The 26,819-nt window shown below is 39.9% G+C and overlaps 1 protein-coding gene across 4 annotated transcripts in view; it reads right to left on the reverse strand.

The window, feature by feature from the left end:
* Positions 1–1,136: 1,136 nt before the first annotated feature.
* The window catches only part of DCX (doublecortin), an 85,915-nt gene continuing 60,232 nt past the window's right edge, over positions 1,137–26,819 (reverse strand). The window contains exons 5-7 of one of the 4 annotated variants that reach the window (XM_026848492.1): positions 25,101–25,223; positions 15,636–15,730; positions 1,137–13,065 (exon numbers count right to left, since the gene is read on the reverse strand). In XM_026848492.1, the coding sequence (XP_026704293.1) occupies positions 13,009–13,065; positions 15,636–15,730; positions 25,101–25,223 (275 nt within the window). In that variant the 3' untranslated portion in view covers positions 1,137–13,008. Of the gene's footprint in view, positions 13,066–15,632; positions 15,731–25,085; positions 25,224–26,819 lie in introns of all 4 variants that reach the window. The other 3 variants (XM_026848491.1, XM_026848490.1, XM_026848489.1) reach the window with 3 other exon arrangements.

Raw genomic sequence — 26,819 nt, forward strand, 5'->3', positions numbered from 1 at the left:
AAAAGACACTAGTGTGCTTTGTTTGCACTTGGGATCCATAAGGACACAAGCAGGATATTTTCTAAAGTACTTGTTCTGCTTTTCTGATAACATTTGCTTCAGTTTCAGTTCATGCACATTCAGATAAAGGCTGTTCTAAGGGTGTTTTTCTTCTACTGGGATAAAATTCTGGGAACTGCAATTTTTTTAATGTGTTCTTTCACTGGAAACAGATTTGTAGTGTATGAGCTGCTGCTGGCCTGTCCAAGCATGGCATGATAATCACAGGTGGGTGCCAGTAATTGACTGAGTGGGGCCATGTGTTGGTGGCTCCGATGCTGTTTGCCAGTTGGCATAGCATGTCCTCTGGAAGGGCAAAGAGCACAGCCCTCTCTGGGCTGATGTGTGGTGACTACAGGTTAGAAAGGATAAAGAGCTCCTTCCAAGAATGAAACATTGGGAAGAATCTGAGCCCTTTCATAGTAGCCTGGTCTACAGCAGGGACAGTCAGAGCTGACTCACCACACTCTTAATTCTACAGATGTGAAGCAGAAACAAACAGCAAAGTCACTTGTACTATATAATTAAATGAGGAGGTCTAAGCCTTATTAACATTTTTTAGGGCTCACAAGGAAAAATGTTATTGTCTTCACTGTGTTTCTGACAGGGTAGCTGTGAAAGAAGAACGTGGACTTTTTTCAGGCCTGTGTGGGAAAGGCATGACAAAAACAGCATCTCTCTCAAATCTCACCAAACTTCCCAAAGCAAATGTGAGACCTTACAGGCCTTGCCCAGGCCCTGGATGCCAAGGCAGAGTTCAGATGGGGGCCAGTTCTTGCTGTTTTGAATCCACGGTTTTGACTGAAGTGCTGCATGTATGAAAAGAGCTGCTCTTACCCACATCATATCTCCTACAGTGGGACCCACACTGAGCTCATCCCTTCAGTCAAAAGGATGGGTCTTATACAGCTTGGGCTGTTTCAGTCAGGCAGATGTGGGTCTTAATTAATTCAGGCCAATCAAATTTCCTCCCCAGTCTTTTTTCTGCATTTGTACAAGTGGGACTGATATGGGAAGGTTGATGAATCAAAACAAATGGCACCCCTATAATTCACAAGTCACAGTCAACATGCTTGCTAAATGAAAGCATCAGAAAGTTTTTTATCGGCCTAAATATTGAAACCAAATTTTATTTTTTGAAAATGACATTACACACATCTTGCAAATGTACATTTAGATGAGAAAACAATGAGTAACAAATATTGAGAGCAAAGCTATAAAGTGGACAGGTTCTCTGCTGCATGGCATTGCATCACAAGAATACTCAGACCTGGGATGGTTATTACAAGTAGTAAAAACAGTTCACAACACCTCACAAAAATGGAATTTTTTCTAGAAAGTCAAATCTTCTAACAAAAGGAAATTCTGTTAAGGGAGAAGAGGCATGGGGGACAGATGTGTGGAACTAGGTACATTTTGTGGTTTTGTGGCAGGGCTTTGTGGTTTTTTTTTAAAGTCCGTTTCTTACAAAATCCATCTTTGTGAGTGACCCCCTCTTTTTTAAGACTTTGAATATTTTGTGTCCTCCATTGCCAACAGAACCACAGCTATTACACAATAAGCCCTGCATACTCAACTCAGGGCTTGGGAGTGTGGAGAAAGAGCTGTCTACAGAACCTCTAACAACATAATTCCTATAGACCATCCCCCACCCCCTTCCGCTGTGTATCCAGGAAAATCAAAAAGTGTGTGCAAACTCCGCAAATCAGGGGCCGTGGGACTAGTCCCATGTAGAACAACCAGGTGTGAAAGCCACGGCCAATACACCACGTGCCATATGCCTCAGCTGCAATGGATCATCAGCAAGATCGCATGTTTAGCAGTGACGCAAACTTCCAAAGATTTAACTTGTTCCCCAGTTCAAGCAGAGGCAACAGGTGACTGATCTCCATCTGTTTTACCTTGAAAGTTAGAGTCTAATCAAAGTGCCAAGGCAGGGCACTGTGAGAAATAAGTTCCCCAAGAGAACCTGTTGAGAACTGCTTTTCAAACCTCATTGTATATCATTTTATTTATGCCCAAATCTGTACTTTACAACCACGAGAGAGACAAAGACAGAGAGGGAGAGAATCTTTCCAGGAGGAAAGGAAGAGCTAATTAAGAAAAGAGGTACAGGACCATGCATTTACTCTCAAAAGCTTGTTCACGAGCAAGCTAACATTTCTAACACTACAACCACTCATCTACATCTGTTTGCTAAGTAACTGAGTTCTACCTACATCTAGGGAGCAGAAGGGTTTTTTTTCTTTTATTCCCCCTCCCTTTAAAAGGTCAATAAAAATGTTTTCTGTACAAGTTGAATGGCACAAAAGGTGGTTAAGATGCTAAATAACTCACCACAAATGAGAATGCAAAATTAGTTCAAAACATGCATGGACTGTGTACAGGTAAGCAAGGAATCATTGGCATAAAGCTGCAATATATTACAAGATGATACAGTTGAGATCTTTTGGAATAACCTCTGCTTGTTTTGTCCCTTTAAAAGAACTTCACAAAAAAATTCAGTGTAAAGGGAATTCAAGGTATATATCCAAGCAGAAAGTTAATTATGGGCAACATTATTTGTCTGAAGAGAAAAGCATTTCCCCTCCCCTTCCATGCACTCCCCCAAGGTACAAGTCAACATGGTTAGCATTGCTGCAGGCTTGCCAAAAAGAAAGGTTAGATAGATCTGTTTTAGGAGAACAAAAGTACCATTTAAATTAATAGCTCTTTGTACAATGTAATTAATTAAATACCTTATTATTTAAACAAAGACAAACTGAAATTTATCAATCCCAACAAAATAACAACTGAACCCTCACCACCCACGTGTCCTCCAAGGTTATGTACACAGAGTTTAAAGTATACCAGCTAAACTTTAAACCTGGCTGCCCTTCCAACCCCCACCCACTGAATCACAATAGAAAATACATTGTGGCCTCTCGGTTATATTATATTGCAGCTTTGTTATTAATGATGAAATCATGCAAACTCAATGAATGACCTAAGACAGTAATCCATGATCAGGTTCCAGTTCAGCTGCATATCTCCCTCCCTCAACACAACTTGTCAGCAGATTTGCAGCTCAGAGAGAGCCGCAGAGCGCAGGGCCGTGAGCGAAGGCAGTTCGTGCTCTTCAGAGAAGAGTGGTGTGAAGAACTCAGGCTTATGCAATGAGAGTCGCTAACCCTAGCTTGTGATTATATTTGTGATTAAGAAAATAGGCAAAGGCTAGTAACAGCAAAATCAGCAAGCTGATACTCCTTTCCTGTGCTTCTAGATTAGACAGTGTCATAAAATACAGAGTAACATGGAAGGGAATGTGTCATCATTTCAGAGAATAGAAGGAGATTTGGCTAGACAGGTTTCCTCTTTCTAAAAGACCCTGGGTGTCTTCTAAATTGATAATAGCAGCTGTACTAGTACTGCCATGGTGGTAAAGCTGCTTGGATCACACATCATTTAAATAAGAAGCAAACTAACAACAATTTCATATGTCAGAATTCAACATGTAATTACAACTCACAGGCTTTCTTGTTCTTACATTCAATACTTCTGCTTCACCTTATCTATTATAAACACCAATTAGCAGTGCAATTAATTCCCTAGACATTCTTCTTCTTAAGGAGACACATCATTAGACATCACACTAAATCTGGAAGAAGCTCTTCTGTTGTAAAGAGGGAAAAAAAATGGAAAAAAAAGTTGTGTGTTCTGCAACCCCTTGGTGACTATGTGGTCAGCATGAGAGGGAGACAGAATATCACTGCATTTCAACTGCCACCTGCAAAGGGAAGTGAATTAAAAACTCATCCATATCTGCTATGCAATGCTTGGAAGTGGACGAAGAAAAGCAGACATGCTGGAATAAAAAAAACATACCAAACAACAAAAACCCACAAACCCAAAAACCAAACAACAAAAAAAAACCCACTAAATATTTCACAGGGGTTCTCTGAAGGTAAAATTCTTCATTTCAAGCACTGGGCCTGGTCCCCAACTTAGGGTCCATTTGGTCCATTATAGACATTTCCTAAGTTTGATTCTGCACATGAGTTTCTCAGAAACTCAGGGGTTTAGAACCAGGGCTTGGTTCAGGTCCACCCTGACCAAGTGCCACCAACATGTTTCATTCTGACTGGACATGTCAGGTGAATCACTTGGCCCTGCAACAACCCTGCTGTTCAAATGTGACTCAAATGAATCTTGATTTCCTAGATATAACTGTTGTAAATAGAGATGGAAGAACCAGCTTGTATAAAAATCAAAAGCAGCCTTGAGTTTAGATGAGTCACCTGAAATGAACTGAACCTTCCTTTTTATGTTCAGAGACATTTGTTAATATTTTTCTCTAGAAACCAAGCCAACCATAAATCTCTACTCTGCTTGGTTATAGCTGGGACTAGAGTAGAAAAATACTGGAAGAAATAGAAATGCTCTTTCTAGTTCTATAAACCTGCTGGGCTCAGGGCATTTCTATTGGTAGACTGAAGTGAGAGTAAAGTGAGATAAAGCCAACACTCTTAAGAACCAGAAAATGCAGAGGACACCCCGATTTGCTAAGGTTCCTTTTTAATTTTCAATTCTAAATGTTTAAAGTTATTTCAACAAAGAAAACTATTTCAACTTTATCATTAACTATAATAAAACTATACAAATATCTCCCATATATAACTTGCTATTAGAGGTTCATACAAGAGATCACTTTATAGCTGGGGTCAATGAGGTTTTCTCTGCAAAGTCTGCAGCTGTCACCCAGGAAACTGAATCTGCACTTAAGTAATCAATCACTCAAGAATTATTGACAGTAATCAATCTTTGAAATTGGAGACCAACCTTGGACCAAATGGATTCAGCTCCCTTAATTACAGAGGAGCCTTTGCCTGTTTAAAGCAGCAGATAATTAGGTGTATTGGGTTTCACTTGTGTTATATTGAGCATCTGAGCATCTACAGACACAAAGAGGTGCAATCTTTAAGCAAAAGTTAAAAAAAAAATCTGATGCTAACCAGCAAAAAAATATGTTCAGATAAGTCATCTGTTTTGCCTTTTAGGTTTAAATTCCCAAGCACTGTAACTCAACTGAATTTATAAAAAAGATCTCATGAGAAAACCAGTGTTAAACACAGACCTCCTTGTTCAGCATGGACTTCCCAGTGATTATGCAGCAACTCTTACCCACATGGCTAGGCATTTCATGAACAAGATTATCATCAGCACCCCTGCCTGCACAGCAAATCAAGGTAACGTCCTCCAGGAGCCTGTCTCGGATTTTCACCCTGGTGCAAGTGGGTGGCTACTTTTTCCAGAGTTTGCTGAGCTCCCTGGGAAGGGATGGGAGGTTCAGAGGTGCCCTCATTATTCTCTTTCACATGTCTTGCAATTCCCCAGTGTGCCAGGCCTGTCCTTCTCCAAGCCAGGGCATGCTGATGAATTTCTATTTTTAATCTGATGGGGAGGAATAAAAATAAAACCAAGCGACAGGTTGGTGCTGTCATTCAGCAAGGGGCTGGATCTTCCCCCTTTTAGGGATGACACATGCTGGCAGAAGACTAAAGCAGGAACAGGGAAGGAACTTCAAACCAAGTTCTCCTGCCTGCGGCCAAGTGTGACCTTATTTCTTCCACCGGGATTGGGACACACACTGTTGTGGCAGATAGCCTGAATCCTGGCTTGCATACCTGCAGGGGCAATAACTCTCAACATGCAGCCAGGAACCCCTGCTGCTTTTCTGCCCAGAGCCAAGATGTAGATCCTCAGCTAGCCCCAGCATCCCCTTTTTTTTGTTTTTTTGAAGTTCTTGGCTTTTGTCTTTTATTATTCCCACACATCAATGGCACTGACATTTCCAGTGCTCTGCCTCCCATTTGATTTTCTGTGAAGTTCATGCTCATTTCATCACTCAGTAAATATCTCCTAACAAATACCCCCTACCATTCTTCTTAGAAAGAAGTCTTTTTCCTTTGTTACCCATGACACTGGCCATCAGGGCATCTTTCTCTAATGATGCCAACTTTCTTTTTTCAGCTGACAGACTCTAATTACTGCAAAGACTTGTTAATTCCCTTTGGGCATCCTCCTTCTTCAGTTGTTTGAGTGATAAACTGTCAGACCTAAGGAAGCTCTAAACTGGCTTGAGAGTCCTGAGTTACAGTTCACTGAGATATAGAGCAAGAGCCAGAATAAGTTAGTTCAGCTAAGTGCATTAAGCAATGAAACTGAAAGGCAACTCTTTCCCATGAAGCCATCTGGCTATGAACACTTTCTAAACAAGACAGCTTTCAACAACAGGACCACTGTTTTCTTGGTAGAAGGCCACTGAAATCATTAAACTTATTCATCGTTTACAAATACAAGGCCCACATTTTGAATGGTAACATGAATTGCCCCTGGTATTTATGCATACATATAACAAAAAGAGGGGCAGCAGGGATCTGTATTCAGGCAACTCCAGATAAGAGATTTGGGTTGCTGAATGTGTATATGGCTTTGCTCTCAGAGTTATTGCTAGCTCCTCCAGGGGTTTTGGGGGAACTGAAAATGATGTGTATTGTCTTTCACCATTAGTAAAATAATGAAGCATTTCTACAGCATCGTTTTGAGAGAGCCAGAGTTGCTAAAAATACTTGCCAAAGACAATGGACCATAGTTTGTTTCTATAAGGTTTTTAGACTTTGCTAAGTAATGAATAAATCTCAAGAGCAAGTTCTCCCATAGCTCTTTGTATCAGCCTATCTCAAAGCACCTTACAGATGGAAGTAGGTATTGTGATCAGCTCTTTATGCATTGGGACACCATGACACAAGGAGACCTGATCCGTCCACAGTTATGCCAAAGACCAATAGCTCTGAAATCTCAATGGCTCTGAAATCCTATTGCTGAATCCATTAGGTTTGGTTCTTATTTGCTCAGAAGCTCATCTATTGGCTGAAAATAGGTGTCAGCGTTTTTAATCTTCCCTAAACAGTGTCCTGAGGGACAGATAGTGATCTGTGTCCCCCAAGCTTTGCATTTTCACCTACAGACATAGTATTTGTACCCTACCCTGTCAGAGCAGCTATCCAGTGGCATTGCTGAAAAAAAGCCTTTCCATCGACCCACTTACCATCTCTGACCACCTCCCCTCTCTCTATAAAAACATGATTTTTTGTCAGCTTGGCCCTAGACTTTCAGACAAACATCAAATGACTAGATCTGTTCCAGATGAAACAAAACAAAACAAAACAAGAGGTCTATACACATTGCTGGCCCCATCCTTTCACCTGGAGACACCCAGAATGAGAGGCACCAGATCTCAAGCCAGGAGCAAAGGAGCATGAAGAGTCTCTGAATAACAGAATCAATAACCAGTGCAGCAGAACCCAGCCTGGTTCACTCCACAGTCAGTGAGAAGTGGCTGCACTGGGAGACACAAGGCTCAGCTTTAACATTTCCTGAGATCCCATGGAGAGGCCTGCTCAAATTCATACAGATGGGATAGAAGCATCAGCCAGAAGAAATCTGTGATTCTGAAGACAATAATTTTCAAGGGCTGGTTGAATAAATGTGAGATGAGCTAAATATTTGAACAATCAAAGTCTGTCCTGTCTCCTTTTGTCAAGGCCATTTTTACCTAGACCTTGCTGGGCACATGTGTAGTCCTAGTTCTGAAGCCCAAAACATGTTGGAAGGCACTTAAAGTCTTAACCTTCTTGGTCTCATTACACTAAGGTGGTGTTTCAGCTGGATCCCTTCTAGGTGTCTTGTGTGAAGCACTAATCCTATCCCATGGTCTGACCTCACTCTTTGTCTAGATAGACAGAAAAAGATCTTCATCTTGTGTCATCCATTTGCTTCTACAAAGAACCTCACCAGTCCCAAATACTGTTCCACCCTGCTTCCATCAGCAACCAGAAAAATAACTTTGAGCCTAAATGACCACTTATAAAAAGAAGCTGTTTTGTTCTGTCTTGGTCACAATCAGCACCTCATATGTGTTAAACGCACCTCTATATAGCTTTTCCCTGGTTGTGGATTGTCTTAGCTTGAGGACACACTTTCTGGTTTAATTTATATCTACTTTACTTGGCTATTTTTTCTTCCTTTCTCTAAAAATGATTCTCCTTCTACTATAGTAAAAGACAACTCTCCAATTGCCTTGAATGGATGTGGAGTACCACTGAAGTCAATGACAAAAGACACACGTGCCCTTACTGCAATAAAGAAGCTTCATACTGTAAAGTCCATCCTGTGCCCTTGCAGAGAAGATGCAACTTCCAGGGATGGCTGTCGCTGGAACAGCGTCTGCATAGGGATTCAGTATGGCACTACAGAGCAGTTTCACAAAGTGTTCTGAGAAGTAGCAAGGAGACCAGCACTGACCTCAAAGGTAAGAAAAAACAAACACAAGGCATCCTAAAAGATGTCATCAGGATCCATATGGGCAAGGAGAAACTTAACACTTTCATGCCATTATTTCCTATTAAAAACATTGGTTTGCTGTTTGCCACAATTTTTGGTCCTACCTCCCTTTTTCCCTTCAAAAGTACTGTTCAAACATATGAGAGAGAAATAACAGCTAGACTGTGTGTGCAACTTTTTTTGCATGCATATGTGTGTGTTAGCTAAATGTGAAAAAGAGACGTGGAAGTTGTTTTCTAAGCAGAATTATTTTTCTGTTATCTATGAAAATAACACAATTAGTATTTTTAGCTCCTGAGAAGATTGTAAATAATGTGCAGATACAGGAAACACAGACAATGGTAGGCAAAAGCTATTTCCATCTCCCACTGCAGAGTGGACCAAGATAAAAATCTGATTACCATTCTCTTTCAAAATTACTTCAAGGTGTAGAGTCTTGGTTGGCTGTTTAGCTGGTGGTATTGAACTAGCTCCAAATCTTAAAACAGATGAGGCTTTAACCCAGAAACTTCAGGATTATAAATGCTTTACAGGTGACAAAAATCCTGAGGCTGAAGTTTTTGCTGCATTGACCTGATCTTCTACAGTCAAGACCATCACTGAAATGTACAAATACATTAGTCTATGCTTGGAGGATTGCTCCAATTTCTTCTTAATGATTATGTCTTTGAAACAGGTATTTTTACTGTAGATGCAAATTTGCTAAAATATGCTGGATACTGAATAAAGGCAGATTTCAAAGAAACAAATCTCTGCTACTTTGTCTCTCCATTTAGTTTTTAAATACTGTATTGTTTTAAAACAATACAATCTTAGTGACTCAATTAGTCTCTGAAAACACTAAAGGCAGCCTCATGAGGCAAATTAGATGGGGTTTTTATAGCAGAATTAATATGGCAAATCCTCATATCCTGTGGAGTTTTATGCGCTTGTAAAAGTAGAAAAAACATAAAAGGTAAACTCTGGAGTATAGAATTACTATCATCTCCTCCAGGATCTCATAGGGTATGGAATTATTATAGTATATTGAAATTAATTACTAATTAATTCCGGTTCAGGAAAGCTTTCTGACCAAATGCAGCTTAAATCTCATGAAAATCAACAGGAGCAAAGCATGCACTAAAATTTAAGCATGTCTTTAAGTTGTTTCCTGAATCAGGACTGTCGTTATAATCAAATGACTAAGGTACAATGCCTGTGCATTGTTTCTCTTTGTATTCAAATCTATGTTAGGGATCCTACAAAGCCAAAGATAACTAGTTTTGAATGCAGGTAACATTCCACATGCATTTCTGTACAAGAACTCATGCAATATTGGCATTAATACAGACATAACTATATGTTACAGCTGAAATGCTCACTGACTTCTCCCACTGCCCAGGCATTTCTACCTAGAAAACTGCTTTTTTGAAACTTGGGAGTTTGACCTCATACCCTGTTTTCTTTGTGGCTTCTACTGGTTTGAATGGCTATTTTTCCCACTGAACAATTAGTTTTTTCTTCTTTTAGGCCTTTTCAAGGTGCCCCTAACTCCCTGAAGGAATTGTTGGGCTCAGCCCCACCCCAGGATGATCCTCATGCAAACAAAACTCCACTTCCAAGGGAGCATTTGTAGGATCAGGTTTTAAATGCATCACTAGGTGCAGCTTGGGAAGAAGACCTCAGTGATTCCTTTGCATGCTCCACCAGGAAGAGCATCTTCAAATAACTAAAGACTATTTGTGGCAGAAAGGAAAGCAACCACTTCTCAACAGCTACTTCAAAAGGGGTTCATTCACCCCTTGGGATCCTGCTTTATCTTATACAAACTGAACTCATAGATACTGGATGAAAGCACATCTTGGACTCCTTTCCTACCACCATCAGCTCTAGCAGTTCAGTCTGTTTATGCGTGTCAGAGATTTAGGTTTTCCTGGTGGATCTGTGGTGAGTGCTCTGTAGTGAATAGCAGGAGAACCTAGATGTGATTTCATGGCTGGTCTCTTGGTTTAGCAGAGACTTGGAGGAAAGGTGGCTGGACATGCTAACCCTGACTATGACAGAAATAGACTGTGTCACTGAAGTGACAACACCTTTGACTGGAGTCCAAGTCCATCTCTAACAGGCAGGATCACGACTATTAGTCCATGTAAAGGGACTATTAGTCCCTGTAAAGGCAGAGACTTGGGCAGGGACTCAGATTTCCACCACAGAACAGAGGAGAGCATAAAAGCATGTCAAATTATCTGTCCTACTAAAGCTTTTACTAAAACAAAAGCTGTAATGAATAATATTGTTAGCATAACCATGGCCTTTGACATCCTTATGCTTAAAAAGTCATGTTTTCTCATGACCAGTGTCTACAATAGCACCCACAGGATTAAACAGCCCAAAATTAGCACCCATAACCAAATCTGCACCGAGAATACTTCAGCACCTTCTGTTAGAGGATCTGAAAGCACTTTACAAATGTTAACCAACATTTGGCCTCACAACCCCCAGTGAGGTAGAACAGTATTGTCCCTGTAGGGACAGATAAACAGATTGAGGCACAGGGTTACCAAGAGACCTGCTCCCGTTCAGACACTGAATTTAGCAATACCAAGGGCTGAATGAAGGTGTCCTGACTACTGCACCTATGCTTTGTCCACACTATCATCCTTTTCCCCACAAAACTTCAACAGGAGACATTAGTCTTTGAACTGAAACCAGGATTCTATATATAACAGGCGAAAAGATCATTTAGTGGTCATGTCATCAGAGAGTTACTCAATTAAATGACTTGTGGGAACAAATGATTTCTTGTACAAAACTCTGGGTGTAAATGATCATACACTAAGACTACTGGGTGCAAATTGGGTGTATAATAACTCCAACCCCTTGATAATTCCCAATCCTGGCCTCTCTTAGATGAATCTCTTTGTATCATCACATGAACCTCTAAAGATGCAGCCTGCACAGATTGTTTCATACCAGCAATGCAAGCAAACAAAATGTGGAGTGGCTTTGGGAACAACTCAGCATTCATGTAGCATCAAACTTTACAACGTTATAATTCATTCTAATCACAAGGGGTTGCAAGGCAATGGGGAATAGGTGTGTATGTTGAAACAAAGGCAAATAGAGCAACAAAGAAAGATTTGATTGCACAGATTTCATTTAGGTAAAATTCTATAATAATCCATTTCATCAAAAGCTTATTCCATGAGAAAGGAAGGCAATGCCAGCTAGCCTATGACAAAGCTTCGGTGTAGTAAAAACCACCAGCCCTGCGTGAGTAGATGAACTTTGCATTCTGTAGGAGTCATTTCTGATTAATAAAAGCAAAAGATTTCTCTAAATACAGTAAGTTTGTTTTTGTCAGACAGAAGAGTTTCTTAAAATACGGGGTTTTGAACACCACAAAATTCCATTTGTTATATAAGTAGAGAGTCTGGCCATAGTTAGGAATACTGAAGTGTAAAAAACCAAATATGTAGTCTTAAACATTACAAAAACTATCAAAACATTCAGTATTTTGAATTGACTTTTTTTTTCCCCACATGTGTCTATTTTGGCAGTGATGACAAGATTTCTAAACTGAGTTGTTGTTCTTACTGTTCTGCAGTTGTTGATTGGGGTTTTTTGTACATTTTTCTGAATGTGTTTTTTAAACAAAAGAAAATCACCAGCTTTTATAAAAAAGAAGGAGCTTGAATCCTCACTCCCAAAACACAGATACAAGGTTTTCCTTTATAAAAAGTGTATTGATTTTTTGCTATAAAAAGTGACCTATAGGGTGTCAAACCTGAAAACAATTTTTCACAGTGTTTTCAGTGTTGGCTGTTCACAAGGCATTACTGTTACAAACAGAGATAGAGAGATACCATAGGGTAGGTATAAAATTTTTGTTACCAGCTAGCAGTATCTTAGGATCATATGTGAAAGGTGTTCCACTCCAGATAATTCCGTTGATTTACATTTTTTTGCTTAATCATTTAAAAAAATTTAAGAAATCCCAATATTTGAATCACTATTGTACTAACCTTACTTAGCATCTTATGCAATCATTCCTCATGTCATCCAAGTTTCTGCTGGCATATTAAGCATCAAACTAGTAAGTCATTTCCCTTCCTGCCCTCCAACAATAAAACCAGGTGGTAAAATGGGGGCTGCAAATGAGGAGCAGTTGAGCTGGCAAACGGCAGTTTGGACAGGTGGAGAATATCATTTGCTCTACTTGAGCTTGCAAATTGGTCAGCAAGCGATCCATTTGCACACTTCCAGGGGGAGCTACTTTACTATCACTAGGAAAATTACAGAATTGCAGCAGAAGAAATAATAGAAGAAAATGGGAAATGCACAGGATCATTGGCATACTGGCCTCAAATTTCTCTCAATGTCCATTTTACATCCCTATAACTTAGAAGAATGGTATCCCTCTATCTCTATAGACTGGTAGGTATTGATTTGTGGCACGGAGGATAAATCACAGAAAAAAAATGACATATAACTGTGTGTCCTTTGTCTGATTTGAAAGCACCAGTCACCTATCTGCTTATTTTGGCAGAAGTACTCTACTGTATCTTAAACATAGCTTGCAATATGGACATATAGCTTCATGTCGCTTTACATGGAGTCTCCAAGGGAATCAGAGTCATCCAAAGACAGAGGCAGATACAAGTCCTGTAGGAAGAAAGAAGAAAATGTTAACTCACACGATCAGTTTCCACCTTTGGTCATGCATAAGGTAGTAGTCAAGGAATCCAGTTCTGTGCAGTTCATAGGGACACGGTAGGACACCTCATGTGTGGGTTACTGGACAGGCTGACCAGCTGTCCACGTAGTTCAAGGCTAAAATCAAGGCAGGTTACTTGCACAGTAGAGAAGGAGAATCTTGGTACCAGAAGAAAGGTGACTTTTCAGTGATAAGTCTGAGAAGCATTTTTTTATCTCTTCTGTATCACTGTATCCATTATGTATTCATTATAGCACATGCATGAAAGAGCAGGACCTTTCCTTAAACGGGTTTCTTTGAACCTAAGTCCACAATAAAGTCTTACCTTCATTTGACAGCAACCCTTAGGACAAATCTCTAGGAAAATCACGTTTTATTCTTTATTTTAAGTCATTTCTGGTCTATTAGAAGGGTTAAGAAAATAATCCCAAGTTTATTATTTGGATCAAATACTGAATGTGAAGCCTTTCTAGGGTCCCTTTCTGGGTAACCATCTCATTCCACTTCCTTAAAGTTCTGCATGGAACTAGGTACACAAACCAGCTCAAGGGCTAAACCTCTCCTTGGACCTTCTTAAACTCTGACTCACACAAAGGTAATAACTGTGAGCAAAATAAAGAAAAGCCCAAATACTCAGAAAGGAAATTCACAATAATCTTGATATAAGAAGAGATAAAATAGGACTTTGTGGTGAAGTCAGCATTTATCATTTGATCTTTTTGGGAAAAAAAAGAAAACTGATTTCATCATAAGCAGGAAATTGCCCCTGGGAGAAAGACAATGATGCATGAATATTCTGTTAACCTAAAATGCTACATTCATGTTTGCTGATTGGCTTAAGTTAGTGGAGAAACTCAGATGGATTGGCTTTGCCCTTAGTAGTTGCCATCTATTAGAAATGTTCTAGGGGCTTCACTGGAAAGATCATAAATCAGCCATCTGAAAACATACATAAAACATTAAAGTTTTACTTGTCTTTACCAGCAAGTGAATCCTCATCTCCAAAGTCCTAAATGAGATAGTGTTTGGAAGGTATTTTAGGTCCTTGATGGCTGAAGCCAAGGATGCAGTTTACAGCATTACTTGTGCTGAAATACACACAAGCAACTGTTGAATTCAGACTATGGGCCAGACTCTGTTCTCAATTATAAATTAATAATAAGTACGGACCCAACTGGTGTGTTGCCTCAGACTTAGACTGGGCAGCTGAGATCAGAGTGAAGTCCTGAGGAAAACATAGATTTAATCTGGATACAGCTATGCCTTTGTTAAAGAAAGTCAAATAAAGCTGAGTAACTACAGCCTCTCCATATGTTGGGAATATTTTAAAGATCTGATTTTTAAGCTCCCCCAGTACGATTCAACCCCATGTCCGAAGGTCTGCAATGCAAAATCTTACATGTTAGAGTAATCGAAAGCCCATTGGACTTTTGGGGATTCTTCCATTGACTTCCCTGTGATTTGTTCCACAATCATAACAACTGTAGTCCAACTGCTGCTACCACTCCTCACTTCGAGAAAAAACATAATCCTCAAACAAAACTAGTTCAACCTGTGCGATCTAGACCACAGTGGATTACATGTGGCTGGCTGAATTAAAAACCTTACCACTATCAGAATTTTTTAATTACCCTTCCCAGATTTTCAAGTCAATGCTTCCAAAACCATATTCAGGGTGAGAGGTACATTCTGATTACTAAAGAGAAATCCCACTGACCTCCTCTCACACTTACATTTATGTACAAGTTTCAGTTTCTGTATCAAGTAAAGACTGTTGGAAGCAACACTGTGGCTATTCCAGAAATGAGAAAGCCCATGAAAATTATGATCTGTACTCAGCACAGAATGGTACTGAATAACAGGAACAAAAAAAAGCTGTGACTACTGCTATACCTTGTAAGTCAGTCAATACATGAATTATCTATGAGCCAGCACAGGTTTACTGATCTCTACTAGGATGCCATGCTACCTGTTAGACACCCTGTTTGTTACCAGGAAAAACAGCTACTGTACCAGAACATTACTACACCAGCTGTAAAAAATCACTTGTTTCCTGTAAAAGAGTATGGCCTTAAATAATTTTTAAAAATCCTTGAGAAGCATCTTTAAAGTGATGTCTTAGAGCTTCAGTAACATTTGCATTACTTCTGCTGTTTAATGATCCAGATTTGCCAACACTTGAGGCTTTTCAAAAGAGAAGGTTTTATATGAAGATCATATCCATCCACTTGCAAACTTTTTCAAATAGTGATACAAGCTTGGGATTAAGTTATCTCTTCTGACCCATATGGATGATCTCCAGCACACATTAGTAACTCCAGTGGAAGAAACAGGCCAGTGATTTGTTGTTCATCATCTTGCTAGAGCCTGAAGTGACAACCCTTTTATGTGATAGGCCAAATTCTTCACTGTTTCAACATAGGGAGTTGCGCTTCCAGAGACTATGGCCATGATTTAAGTGTCATACAAATCTGACTAAGGAAGAAAGAGATGTAGTAAGGTATAAGAAACGTAATACCTTGTGCTTACGGAGGCTCCCTGGGCTGGTAGGTGTGGAGATCGGTGACTGCTTTGATTTGGGTGTAGACAACTGACTGCTTGAGGTTCCATTTGCTGTCAGAAAACAAGACAGAAGCTAGCAATCAGACAAGCAAGAGGAAGGTCTTTTTTCTCCTTTGGGGAGATGGAAGGTATCCAAACATTTAACACAGAAATGCTATAGTTTATTCATGTTAGGCAGGAGAAAAAAATCAAGTGAATACCATGGCTATTCACCCAGCTTAAGGCTTTCAGCTGTTCAGGGTAATAAACTGTAAAATACAGTGAAATACAAAATACATTGAAGGAGCAGTATTTTACACTACAAGTATTCACCAAATTGATCCAAGATACACATCACCAGAAAAACAGAAAGACAATTTCTATGTTCTCAAACACTTCAATGCAATTGAAACCACATGGCATTTAAGGGCATGAGTGGGAACCACAGGCTGCAGATATCCTGGATCCTACACAAGGAATGTTAGATGTCAAATATACACATTACAAATTAGACAAACAGCTGCCCAGAATGCCCTGGATGTAGTTAGTTAGCTGTGGCTAGGATTAGATGACTAAAAGAGCCTTTCTGAAGCCCTGGTCTAAGCACAGGGTGGCATGTCGCTGTTCACGTCTCTGGAGAGAGGCCAGAGCTGGCTCTGCTGTCCCTCCACTGCCTGTACCAGGAAAGTGAACAAGGTCCATCAGGGGGAAGACCAGAAGACTCACATCAAACAATAATCCTCTGCAAAGATCAAAATCTGGCCTTTTGGGTTGCCTTTTTTTATATATATATGTTGCTTTTAAGAAAATAGTTATTCTCCATTTTAAAAAACATGATTCATTTAAACCAAATGGCTTTTTTAAGGGTTGATCATTGAAGCCTTCACAGACCTGGCTTTTACTTAAAGTGAAGGGCCCCAGGTCAGTGTCAGGGCAAGCTATTATGCATTTATTGGACTAAAAAGGAATCAAAGTAAATGGCATATTATACAGAAAAATTAAGGGAAACAAAATGGAATAAGGATACATTTATTTTTTCCTACCACTGATGTTATTTGAAGTAACCTAATGTCTTTGATAATTGCCAGGTGTCACAATGCGTATTTCATAAGGACATACTTATACATAGTGAACTTGGTCATCCATAGGTTATGTATCACTCCAGGGATACACACCCTCTTGCTACCAGGGGTTGTAAACACACAGCTCCATCAGCACAAGCAGCATTACTTGAGGGAAGGAAATTCAGACGCATGCTGGCTGTGTCCAAGTATATTGTCTTTTTCATCCTTTTTGCAATCCAAGCAGCAGCAAGCTGGAGGCCTTATTAGCATTAAACTATATATCCAAATCACGTCCACAGAAAGTGACATTTCCAAAACCTACTCCAGATGTTAATATATTCAGCACAAGCCACAAAACTAAACCCTAAATATTTTGATTGTCCTCTCCTTAAATGGCAATAGCGTTGCCAGCCCTCCAGATAACTATACAAATTCCTACCCCTTTTAAACAAAGCATTTTTAATTGTGTTGACATTTCACATGGAGAGAGAAAGACAAACCTATAATGATCCAGGCTCGTTGTCCTTCTAAGTACCCAATATCTCTCTATACCATTACTCTAACTGTAAAGGCATGCGCACAGGAGGATGGATGATTTCAGCATATGTGACTTATGCTTTCAATTGTAATAGCTGAATATGCAAATCAGTTACTTAAAATTAAGTAAGTAGTTCTGGAAGGCACCTAAGAAGTATATAAAGTATCATACAGTGAGAAGCAGCATGAGTGTTTTATTTTTAAGAGCAAAACCAGCATAACACATGCTTTAATGCTTAAGACAGCCTCATTTCTCTACTCTGTTATCTTCTTGTGAGAAAGAGGGGGGCAGTTAAGGTTCATAGTATAACTGGTCCAAATGTAGAGGTCATACATGTGAATTCAAGTAAGTGTAAAGAAACGTGCTCTAATCCACAGGACAAAGGAGGAACTGCTGGCATGTTAAAGCAGCTCAGACTCAACAGATTCATGGTGATGTGGCCCCTCCATATCTATAATTTCTATGCAGAAGGCACTATGTGGAAGAGGACCCTATTCATCACAGATAGCTTTCTCCCATTACAAATGCACCTTGCTGAGGGAACAGATATTTTTTAAAAGGTGCCAGAAATAATGATTTATAGATAATTGGGGAACAGAGTGACCTTTCACCTCTCCATTCCACTCAAACCATTCTTTATTAGTGGAGGGGATAAACTAGTTATGGAAACCCAGAAACTGTTACACCCTGGTCCCTGCACTGTGATGTGCCACTCTTCACTTTGCTCCAGTTCTACAAAGTGACCTGCCCTCGTGGTTGGTGGGGAAAAAAAAGTAGAGTTTGCTAACTATATGCTGTATAATGAAAGCAATTCAGAAAAAAAGAACTTGGATTTCTTTTATGTTTTTTTTTCACCAAGTGACTTTGGGTTTTTGTATTAAAGAATATGTGGGGTACAACAGTACTAATACAATCTGTATTAGCTAGAATCCACCTCTGATTTCTAAAATGCCTCTTTCTTTGTTTATTTCCAATTGTCACTGATCTTGAGGAAGGAGTAATCAATCCTTCCTAAGACAAAGAATGCCATGTAACAACTCTACAAAGAACCCATATTTCCCTTCCACAAACAGGAAGACTGGAAGGATGGCTAACAGTCAGGGTGCAGCAAATAGATGTAATTGCTGCAGGGAAGGACAGAAATTCCCTAATACAATGAGACTTTTAAGTGCTGCAGCAGGGATGTTAATATTTTATGAGCACCAAAGAAAAAACAGATGTGACATCCAAATCAGAAATCCGATGAGACGGATGTGTATCATTACAAACGCTCACAAAGAATTTTGCAGTAGGAGCAACAATTATGAAGCCCAGTTTGATTTTCTCTATGTCTGCTAATGAAGAATAGTGTTCGTGATCAAACTTGCATGCGTTTCTTTTGAACTCAAATGCAAGGAAATAGCAAAAGGCAAAGAGCAGATCACAGGTGGTGTATAATGCTGCTGCTCCACTAAAATCTGCTGATGACTTATGGTGGCTAAGGATCTCATATAAGCTCAGCTATTTGAAAATGATTATTTATAATCAGCTTTCATTTGAATTCATTTGGGTTTTTTCACCATGTTATTGTTTGTGTGTTATGTCTTACTTATGTCACTGTATTTGCTTTGCAACCTCAATCTGCTTTAAAGCTTCTTTGTGCATATGACACATCTTTGTGCACTGCCTTTTTTCATAGGATCCTTACCTTCTTCAGAGCACAAGAATATTCAGCACAAGAATGTTCAGAGCACAAGAACAGGAGAATATAGCATCATGTCATGTTTGAGATGGCTATGAGAGATCCAGATAAACTGAATTCTCTGTCTGCTTCTTCCACAGATATTTTAGACAAACTTCTTATATGCAATTGTTCCTTGAGTGTTGCTCAAGTTTGCTTGGATGACTGGGACTCTGGATCTGAACTTCCAGCAGTGATAAGCACCAAGACCCATAAATGAGGCTAGTGAGATCCATCTTTTGAACTCACATTTCTATCAATGAACAGAAATGGAAAAAGCAGGGCCCAAGGATCACAATGAGGGCTCAAAATGTGTGGAGATCTCTTTTTCCATCAATTTGTAAAATAAGGTTAATGCTTCTTGCTCCATTGGGATTCACCATGTTCTGCAGTCGAGTTCCTGGTTTGAGGGGCACATGCTGGTACATCACAAGAGTGAGATAAAGAACCATGAAACACATGGATAGTTTTGTCTCCAGGTCAGGGTTTGAAGTGTCACCAAGAAAATAAAAGAGAGGCAACAACCCAGAACAAGGACAGCATAAAGCAAATGTAGAAATAGCTGCTCATTTATTGAGCACAAGCCATCCTGCCCTCCAGGACAGAGGAGCCTGGGGGAAAAATAAAAGACTCCATTGTAGTGTTCATTCAGGAGTGGAAGAATTCAGATTGCACAGGTATCCTTCACTAAGGTACCTCCAAACTTCCAAGCGCTCAGCTCTGAAGTGCTGGCACCCTTTTCTCATCATGTTTTGTGAGGCTGATCTCTCCACTGGATGCGTACTGTGGATTGTCAGCTACCAGAACGTAAGTAAGCACAAGTGGGATAACAAGCTGCTCTATCTTGTGTGCAATCCAAAAGACATCTGCTGCCTTTTTAACACATTCATTTATAATGACCCTGGGGAGCCAGATCTGCAGTCAGGACAGACTGACATTCTGTATCTGTTTTGCTAATTGCTGCTGCCTTGTGGATATGCTTTTGCCTCTATATCCAAACCCTTCCATTAGAGGATTGAGAAATTAAAGTCCTGCAGGACTGCCTCAGAGCCCTGTTTGTAGGCTCCCTGAGCCACATCAAGGCAAAGTTAGGGAAAGACATTTTAAAATTTCAGCTTAGGTACCTGTGGCTCTGTACTGCAAAGGACTAAGATCATGCTGGTTTTAAAAATCAAAAACTTTCCTATTCCAGCACATGTATTTATACAGTTGAACTCTTGTTATGTGAATTACTGTAAGATAAATTCATATTTTTATAACAGAGAAGTAATTCCAAATGACATAATTATTTTATCCCCTGCAGTTTTCCCCTGAGACTTAGCTCTCTCTTTTGTTTCATTTGACTTCTTGTTGGAGTAGTCTGTTAAAGAAATTTTGCTAAACTTCATGCTAACCCCACCCCATTTAAATCTCATGGACCATAGCAGCAGCACAGAGACTTACCTCCTTATGCCCAGTTTTGCTCTGTCATATTAGGAGAAGGAACTGGATGGCTTACTCAGATGTGGTTTTGTCTGGATTTTATTGCTCTAAGCTATGTCATTTAGTGAAGCTGACTTCATAGAAAGAAAAATAGAGGCTAGAAATAACTAGCTTTGCAACTCCAATTCTGTGCCAACCGCACCTTGGTGGAAGCAACATGTTGGGGGAGTTAGGTGGAGGATATAGAGGAAAGACGTCATCACAGCTCCAGCACTAAAGAGATGGGAAACAAAAGGATATATTGGAAGCTCAGTGGGAACTACTGGCAAAGCAGCCAGGGCCTTACAGTCAAACTGAACCAAGAGGTGAGAACAGCCCCATGATGGAATGATCAGCAGAGTGTCTGAAGGAAGAGCTAGATCAAAACAGAAATACACTGGCATTGCTGAGAAAGCGTATATATATACATATATATATGGGTTGGGGGTTAATGAGAGAAGGAAGAAAGGATTCCCATTGGGAATATAAGAATATAAGGACTGTTGTCTATTACCATCTGCTTATAACAAGACACTTCTTCCTTCTTCATTCATTCATTTAATTTTCATTAATTCATTTAATTTTCATTCATTCGTTCATTTGAATGACTGTATGGTAATTAAAGAAATGAAAGTGCTGTGCCAAGAAAACATGTTTCACATGTTTTTGTGGATTAGCTACCTCATTTTTTGAATATCCTTGAAGCTGAAGGGCTCTGACTGCCTAGAGGGAATTGAGCTTTTCACAGTAAGGCCATGACACATCTAGGCAGGAGGCGAATTACCTCCAGCAGAAGGTAGCAATTCAACCAGTGAGCTGAAATCACTGCAGCTGGGAGCTGGCACTCTGTGCAGTTGCACTTCTGTGCATGGCCTTTTGTCCTGACATTTTTTAACAAAATATTTTGTTTATGTGTTCTTTGTTGCTCCATGTTAATCCTTGTTATTTTGGAATGGAGCTGACCACTTACTTAGGTGGCTCACTACCACAACTGTAACAAGACAGTCAGAGGATACCTTACAGTTCACATATAGCTGGTAACAGGAGCAATCAAATGGCTTAGAAGCTGCTTCTGTTTCAGTGCTATACTTACAGACGTGCTACATATATTTCCTTCTGTATTCTGCTGTTGTTCTGATGCAGAGGTGGCCCCAGAAACCACAGTCAGGAACAAAGCTTTGGGTGCCATCAGGGGAAACTGGATTCCAGACAGCAGTACACTCTCTCCATGGCTTTCCCAGAAATTTAGTTATACCTGGATCTATGTTTTTCACTGAGGAATAGATCACTAAATCCATAGCTAAAACTGGAAAGAGCAAAGGATATCAAAGATGAATGGAGATCACCTGGCACAGAAGGCAGATCCCTACATAAAAAGGTTCCAGGCTGACAAATCAGCTCAGAAGAGAATCTACACAGACTATGATTGATGGCTAAGACAGCATGAGGCCACACACTTGTGTTCATTCACCTGCATAACCTGACAGTTTACTGTGGCAGGACTGAATGCATCAGAGCGTGTGCAGAGTGCTGGAGCAGTCTCTGATCCACTAGTGTGTAGATAGTGGTCTTACTAGAGTGTGGCTTGCCTCTGTCGAAAGGTCTGGAGCACATGCTGCAGTTACTCTTCTGTTGAAGATATCTTTTGTGTCTGGCAATCTGTGAGGTAATAGCTTTAGTTTTCTCAAAATTTCTCCAAATGCTTTCAGAATGCACAAAAAGCCCGAAATAAAGAGCCTCAGAGCTCCTTCCTGTGCATGATTCCATGAGTAGATTACAGAGCCGTGTATACAGATTGCTTATCACTGTCTTGGATGATCCACTGGGAAAGAAGGCATGAATAGCTTAAATAATGTACTCAAAGCCATAGTGTGAGCCAGTGGAGGAGACTGGAATAGATCACAAGTCCCCAGATACCCCAGCCTGTGTAGAAGATAGCCACTGCTTGGGCACAAAGCATTTCCACAGCTTTGAATAAGAAGTGTTATATTTATGTTGACACATAAAGATCAGAAGGGTTCCTACAGTGAATGGAAGGGAAAGCAGATGCAATGTTTGCATGCTGTCAATGTTACATCCTCAGAATTAGCCCTAGCAAGCTCTTGCTGAAGCAGTTTTCTCTGTGTGCTGTAACAGTGACTTAATACTTTTGTCCACTATGTGCTGGCAGCATTGAGCTCTTGCCAAGTAATGAGGCACAGCTGTGTATGCACAATCTGGTTTAAGCCTTAGCTGCCTCTGTGAGTGGTGCACACAGACCACTGTCCACATGTAAATTCACGGCATTCTCTATTTTGCTGCTGACAAATAATGTACCATTTTCCCATATGCTTTAGCAAGGAAATGGAGTAATTAGGATGAGCAATGGAAGAAAATAAATAACATCCTTTTCTGTAAGTAGTGTGCTTGTAATGAGGGTTTAGACTTCTTTCACTCAAGCAGCATGGAGATTTACTTCAGAATCTGCATTTGTATCAGGCCCAGATATATCACAATGGCCTTAGAGATTATGGTAGAAAAAACCATACAGAAACCTACATGGAAAAGTACTGAAAAGAAGAGAAAGTAACACCATAGAATCCAAGTTCTGATATGACCACCATAGCACCGTGAAAGACAGCAAAGGCAAAAGGTACAAATGGGTAGGAGATCAAACACATAGCAAAAATATTTAACATACTTGAAGTGAAACTGCTTTTAAATCCTTTCACAAATGAAATAGATGAGAATGCTGAAAAAAATGAGTCAGATCATCTTTTATTAATCAGGTTTTATTCAGCATTCCTTGCCTCTTTAATGTGATAACTTCAAAATCTAGCTAAGCCTGTTGATTATGTAAATATTAACTCTTAAGTAATGTGTAGACTCATTTCCTTTACTACAGGTTCAAGGGACAAGAACACAAGATGGTATTCTTTTTCTCTCTGTCCTGAGAAGAAATCTGTCTTTGATTACCCTTCCAGTGCTGAGAGAGTTCAGTCGGCTTTTATTCTCATTAAGCAGGACAGGTTGCCATTTTTTCCTGCATTGACATGACAGGAAAGTACGAAAGACCCCTGTCTAGATAGATTAAAGAAACCTGATTTGTCCTTCATTACTGGCCTTAACTCCAGGAGCTGGCTATTGTTCAGCATTTCTGGTTATTTTCACCTCCTTCTGAAAGGCTCTACTAACTGTTCATTAAACTTCATCAAATGACTCACCATTTTGTTCCTGTGAGTCATTCAATCAGTTAAAATCAGGAACACAATAGTTGCCATTTCACATTAGACTATATGTTCATGCAATAAACTCTAGTTCTGATGGTAGTTAGCACCTGATGCTTATGGAGAAGGTTTAAATGCTGTTTCACAACTCATGCATGAGCTGACTCCCAGATCACTAAATGGGAGTTGTTTTTTTTTTTTAAATCAAAAACATATTTTCCATCATGTCTTCAATGTACCTACACAACTTTACCATGCATTTGGGATTATAGCAGCCTAAGTTTAAGAACAGCCAACACTGGAATCTTGAAAGAAAATTATATGAATGCAGAATCACCTTACAGAGAAACAACTTTTAAAATCACAGAGTCTTGGCATGTGCCAACCAATTTCACATTGTTGCTTTAAGTAGCTGAAGAACATCAAGAGGCTCTAAACAAATTAACTGCTTCCTGGGGAAAATATTTCTGAATACTGTCAGGAGAATTTCACATCCAGTGATCCAATATCTACTGATGGTCAACTATTGTGTGGTGTTCACTTGCAATATGCAATGTGTTACCATGAAGGTAAAAGCCAATTTCTGGTTTATATCATCTGTGTTAGTACTGTGGGTCACTAGAATTTAAGCCTTGAAGTTCTCCTGGAATCCTGAAGTGCTTATTTGGCAATTTGGCCATTTTAGTGAAAGGCCATGTCTGGTTCTCTTTTGGAAAAAAACTGGCAGACAGATGACACACCTAGAGATCCACCCTCTCCATCATGACTCTAACTCTCCATTACTCTAAAAACTATCAATTACCAGAAGTGTGATATTCAGCCCGCCCTTTAATTTATAGGCTCTGCAGCTCTCCAGATGTGCTCCACCGCCAATCTAGTTGCTACTGAAGAGAGAGGGAGGCATTTCAAATAGTGCAAGCTGCTGCAGCAAATTAGGATTCCCATTTTCCTTCTCTTCTATTACTAAATGAATGTCTCAGTATCACATCAATAAACCCATCACCAGTTCTCTAACTGCAAGGTTACTGGTCTTCTTTAAATAATGATTAGAAGGGGACACTTCTGACCTATACAATAATTAACATTTGTATTGCACAGAAGGTTATTTTAAATCAGTCTGTATCTATAGGGAACATATGGGAGCACTGTGGGCCTTGATCTCCTGCCTGTGAAATAGAAACTTCTTTTAAAATTTTGTTAGGGCAGAAAGATGTGAAACTGGATGATGTGACTTAAAACCACAATTGCACTTAACTGACCAGAGAATTCTTCTCCAATATTTATTGAATCCCTCTGTACACTATCACCAGCTTCTTGCTTTTAAAAAATGCCAAAGTTTCATATGCGAACACCCAAGGTCATTGTATCCAAAGACGCACAATATGTGTTTGTCTCTTGAGCACAGTTAATATTCAGACACCAGAAAACAATCACTCACCATCTTGATGGTTACCTGAATCGGCTGGAGACTTGCTCCGACGCATGGGGGCTGGACTCTTTGCTGAGCTCTTCTGAGGGGTGGGAGATGACTTACTGCCCGTGGCAGTTGCAGGGCTCCCTTTCATCACCCGGCACTCTAAGGAAACAGACAGCAACTGTGGTTATGTTCCTGCCTACTCTTGCTGTCTATGGACACCACGTATGATATGCCCATGGGCAGCTTAATGCTTTGTCTCCAAAGAGCTGTAGAAAACAATTGCAAGGAAAAAGCTGGTATCTCCACATTCTCTCCAGAGAAGAAAGAAGACTTTTCAAGGGGATGACAAAAGAACCAGCAGCTTTGCTCCTCTAGACGAGGTGCTGAGACAGTGTATGTCAAGATCAGGCTGGGTCCCTAGCAGGGCCCATCTCTGTACCCGTGTCCTACTAAAGATTTTCTGCCCTTCCTCTTGCCTTTATTCTCACCAAGTAGTGAGCACAATGAAAATGGTCAATACTGACTGAGGGAAGAATCAGGCAAAAAACCAAGTTAATTTGCTGTAACCTTCCCATGAAGACCTAGTAGTAGGAATGATGAGTGCAATTTATGGCATGACATAAAGGTCTGTAAGTGGCATATGGGACATCTGCTCCAGGAGGCTTTCATCCAGCCTGAATCAATCTCTTCTCTGGTTTCAACAAGCTGCAACTTTTCAGATGCAGAAAGCAAAGACAAAATGGTTTTACAAAACACATCTTCTGTCCTTACCACTCATCCCATTCAGAAAGGTTTGTATAAACAAGTCCAGTAAATTTATGTACTTAAAGACATGAGCAGATGAGAACCCCAACTGTGTTTTCTTAAAAAATAAATAGGCCAGGAAAAGTGGAAAATGTAAACATGATCTACAGTGTCCTGTAAGAGGGAACTGAAATGCTAACAACCCTCTCTGTGTCCAGGATTTCAGGCATGCCAGATCTTCAAAACCAAGGTTTATTTACACTGAGAGCTAACAGAAAAAGCAGTTTCCTCCCCTCAAGTTATTAACTTAACCCAGTTAAGAAGGCAGCAATAAAAAGGGGATTTCCTTTTTGTCAAATGCTAACTGATCTCACCTCATCTCCTACAACAGATTGTCCTCACCAAGATGTGAAAAACAGGTCTTTTTTACAGCTGTGAATTAGATGTTCCACTTACAGACATCTTTTCACGGAAAAGTTCAGCTCAGCATGCATAGGCTGGACTGAGGACTCCTTTGATGGATTCCCTAATGGGAATCAACTAAGGCAGCTCACAGCAGATAAATAATTGGTCAATTATTGAAAACAAGTTGTCTAACCTAAATATATGAGTTATTTATTTATATATCAGTATATCTATGAAAATCTAATTGCCTTAAATGTTTCCCCAGCCTTTCCTCTTTCTAGTCAGTTAAGAGTCAGTCTCTTCTTCCAGATGGTTTGCGAGAGTTTGCTGTTGGGTCATGAAGTACAATATGAAAAGAGAATGCCCTGTGCTCCAGGGATACTGCATGGCGTTAATTAAACCTACAATGAGTTTATTCTCTCTCTTGCTAAATGGATTTTAGAAAATGTAAATCAGATATAGAAAAAGTTGTGTGTTTGGGTTTTTGCAAAGATACTTGACATTCACAGATGATGCCACAGAAATGCTTGTAGGGCTCCAGGACCAATATAGCCCCAATTTTTATACATTAAGAGCAGTAATGACTAGGGGGGGGGGGGGGGGGGG

The sequence above is a fragment of the Athene cunicularia genome (genome assembly GCF_003259725.1).
Source record: "Athene cunicularia isolate RWA chromosome 4 unlocalized genomic scaffold, athCun1 chr4_part3, whole genome shotgun sequence".
NCBI classification, from domain to species: domain Eukaryota; kingdom Metazoa; phylum Chordata; class Aves; order Strigiformes; family Strigidae; genus Athene; species Athene cunicularia.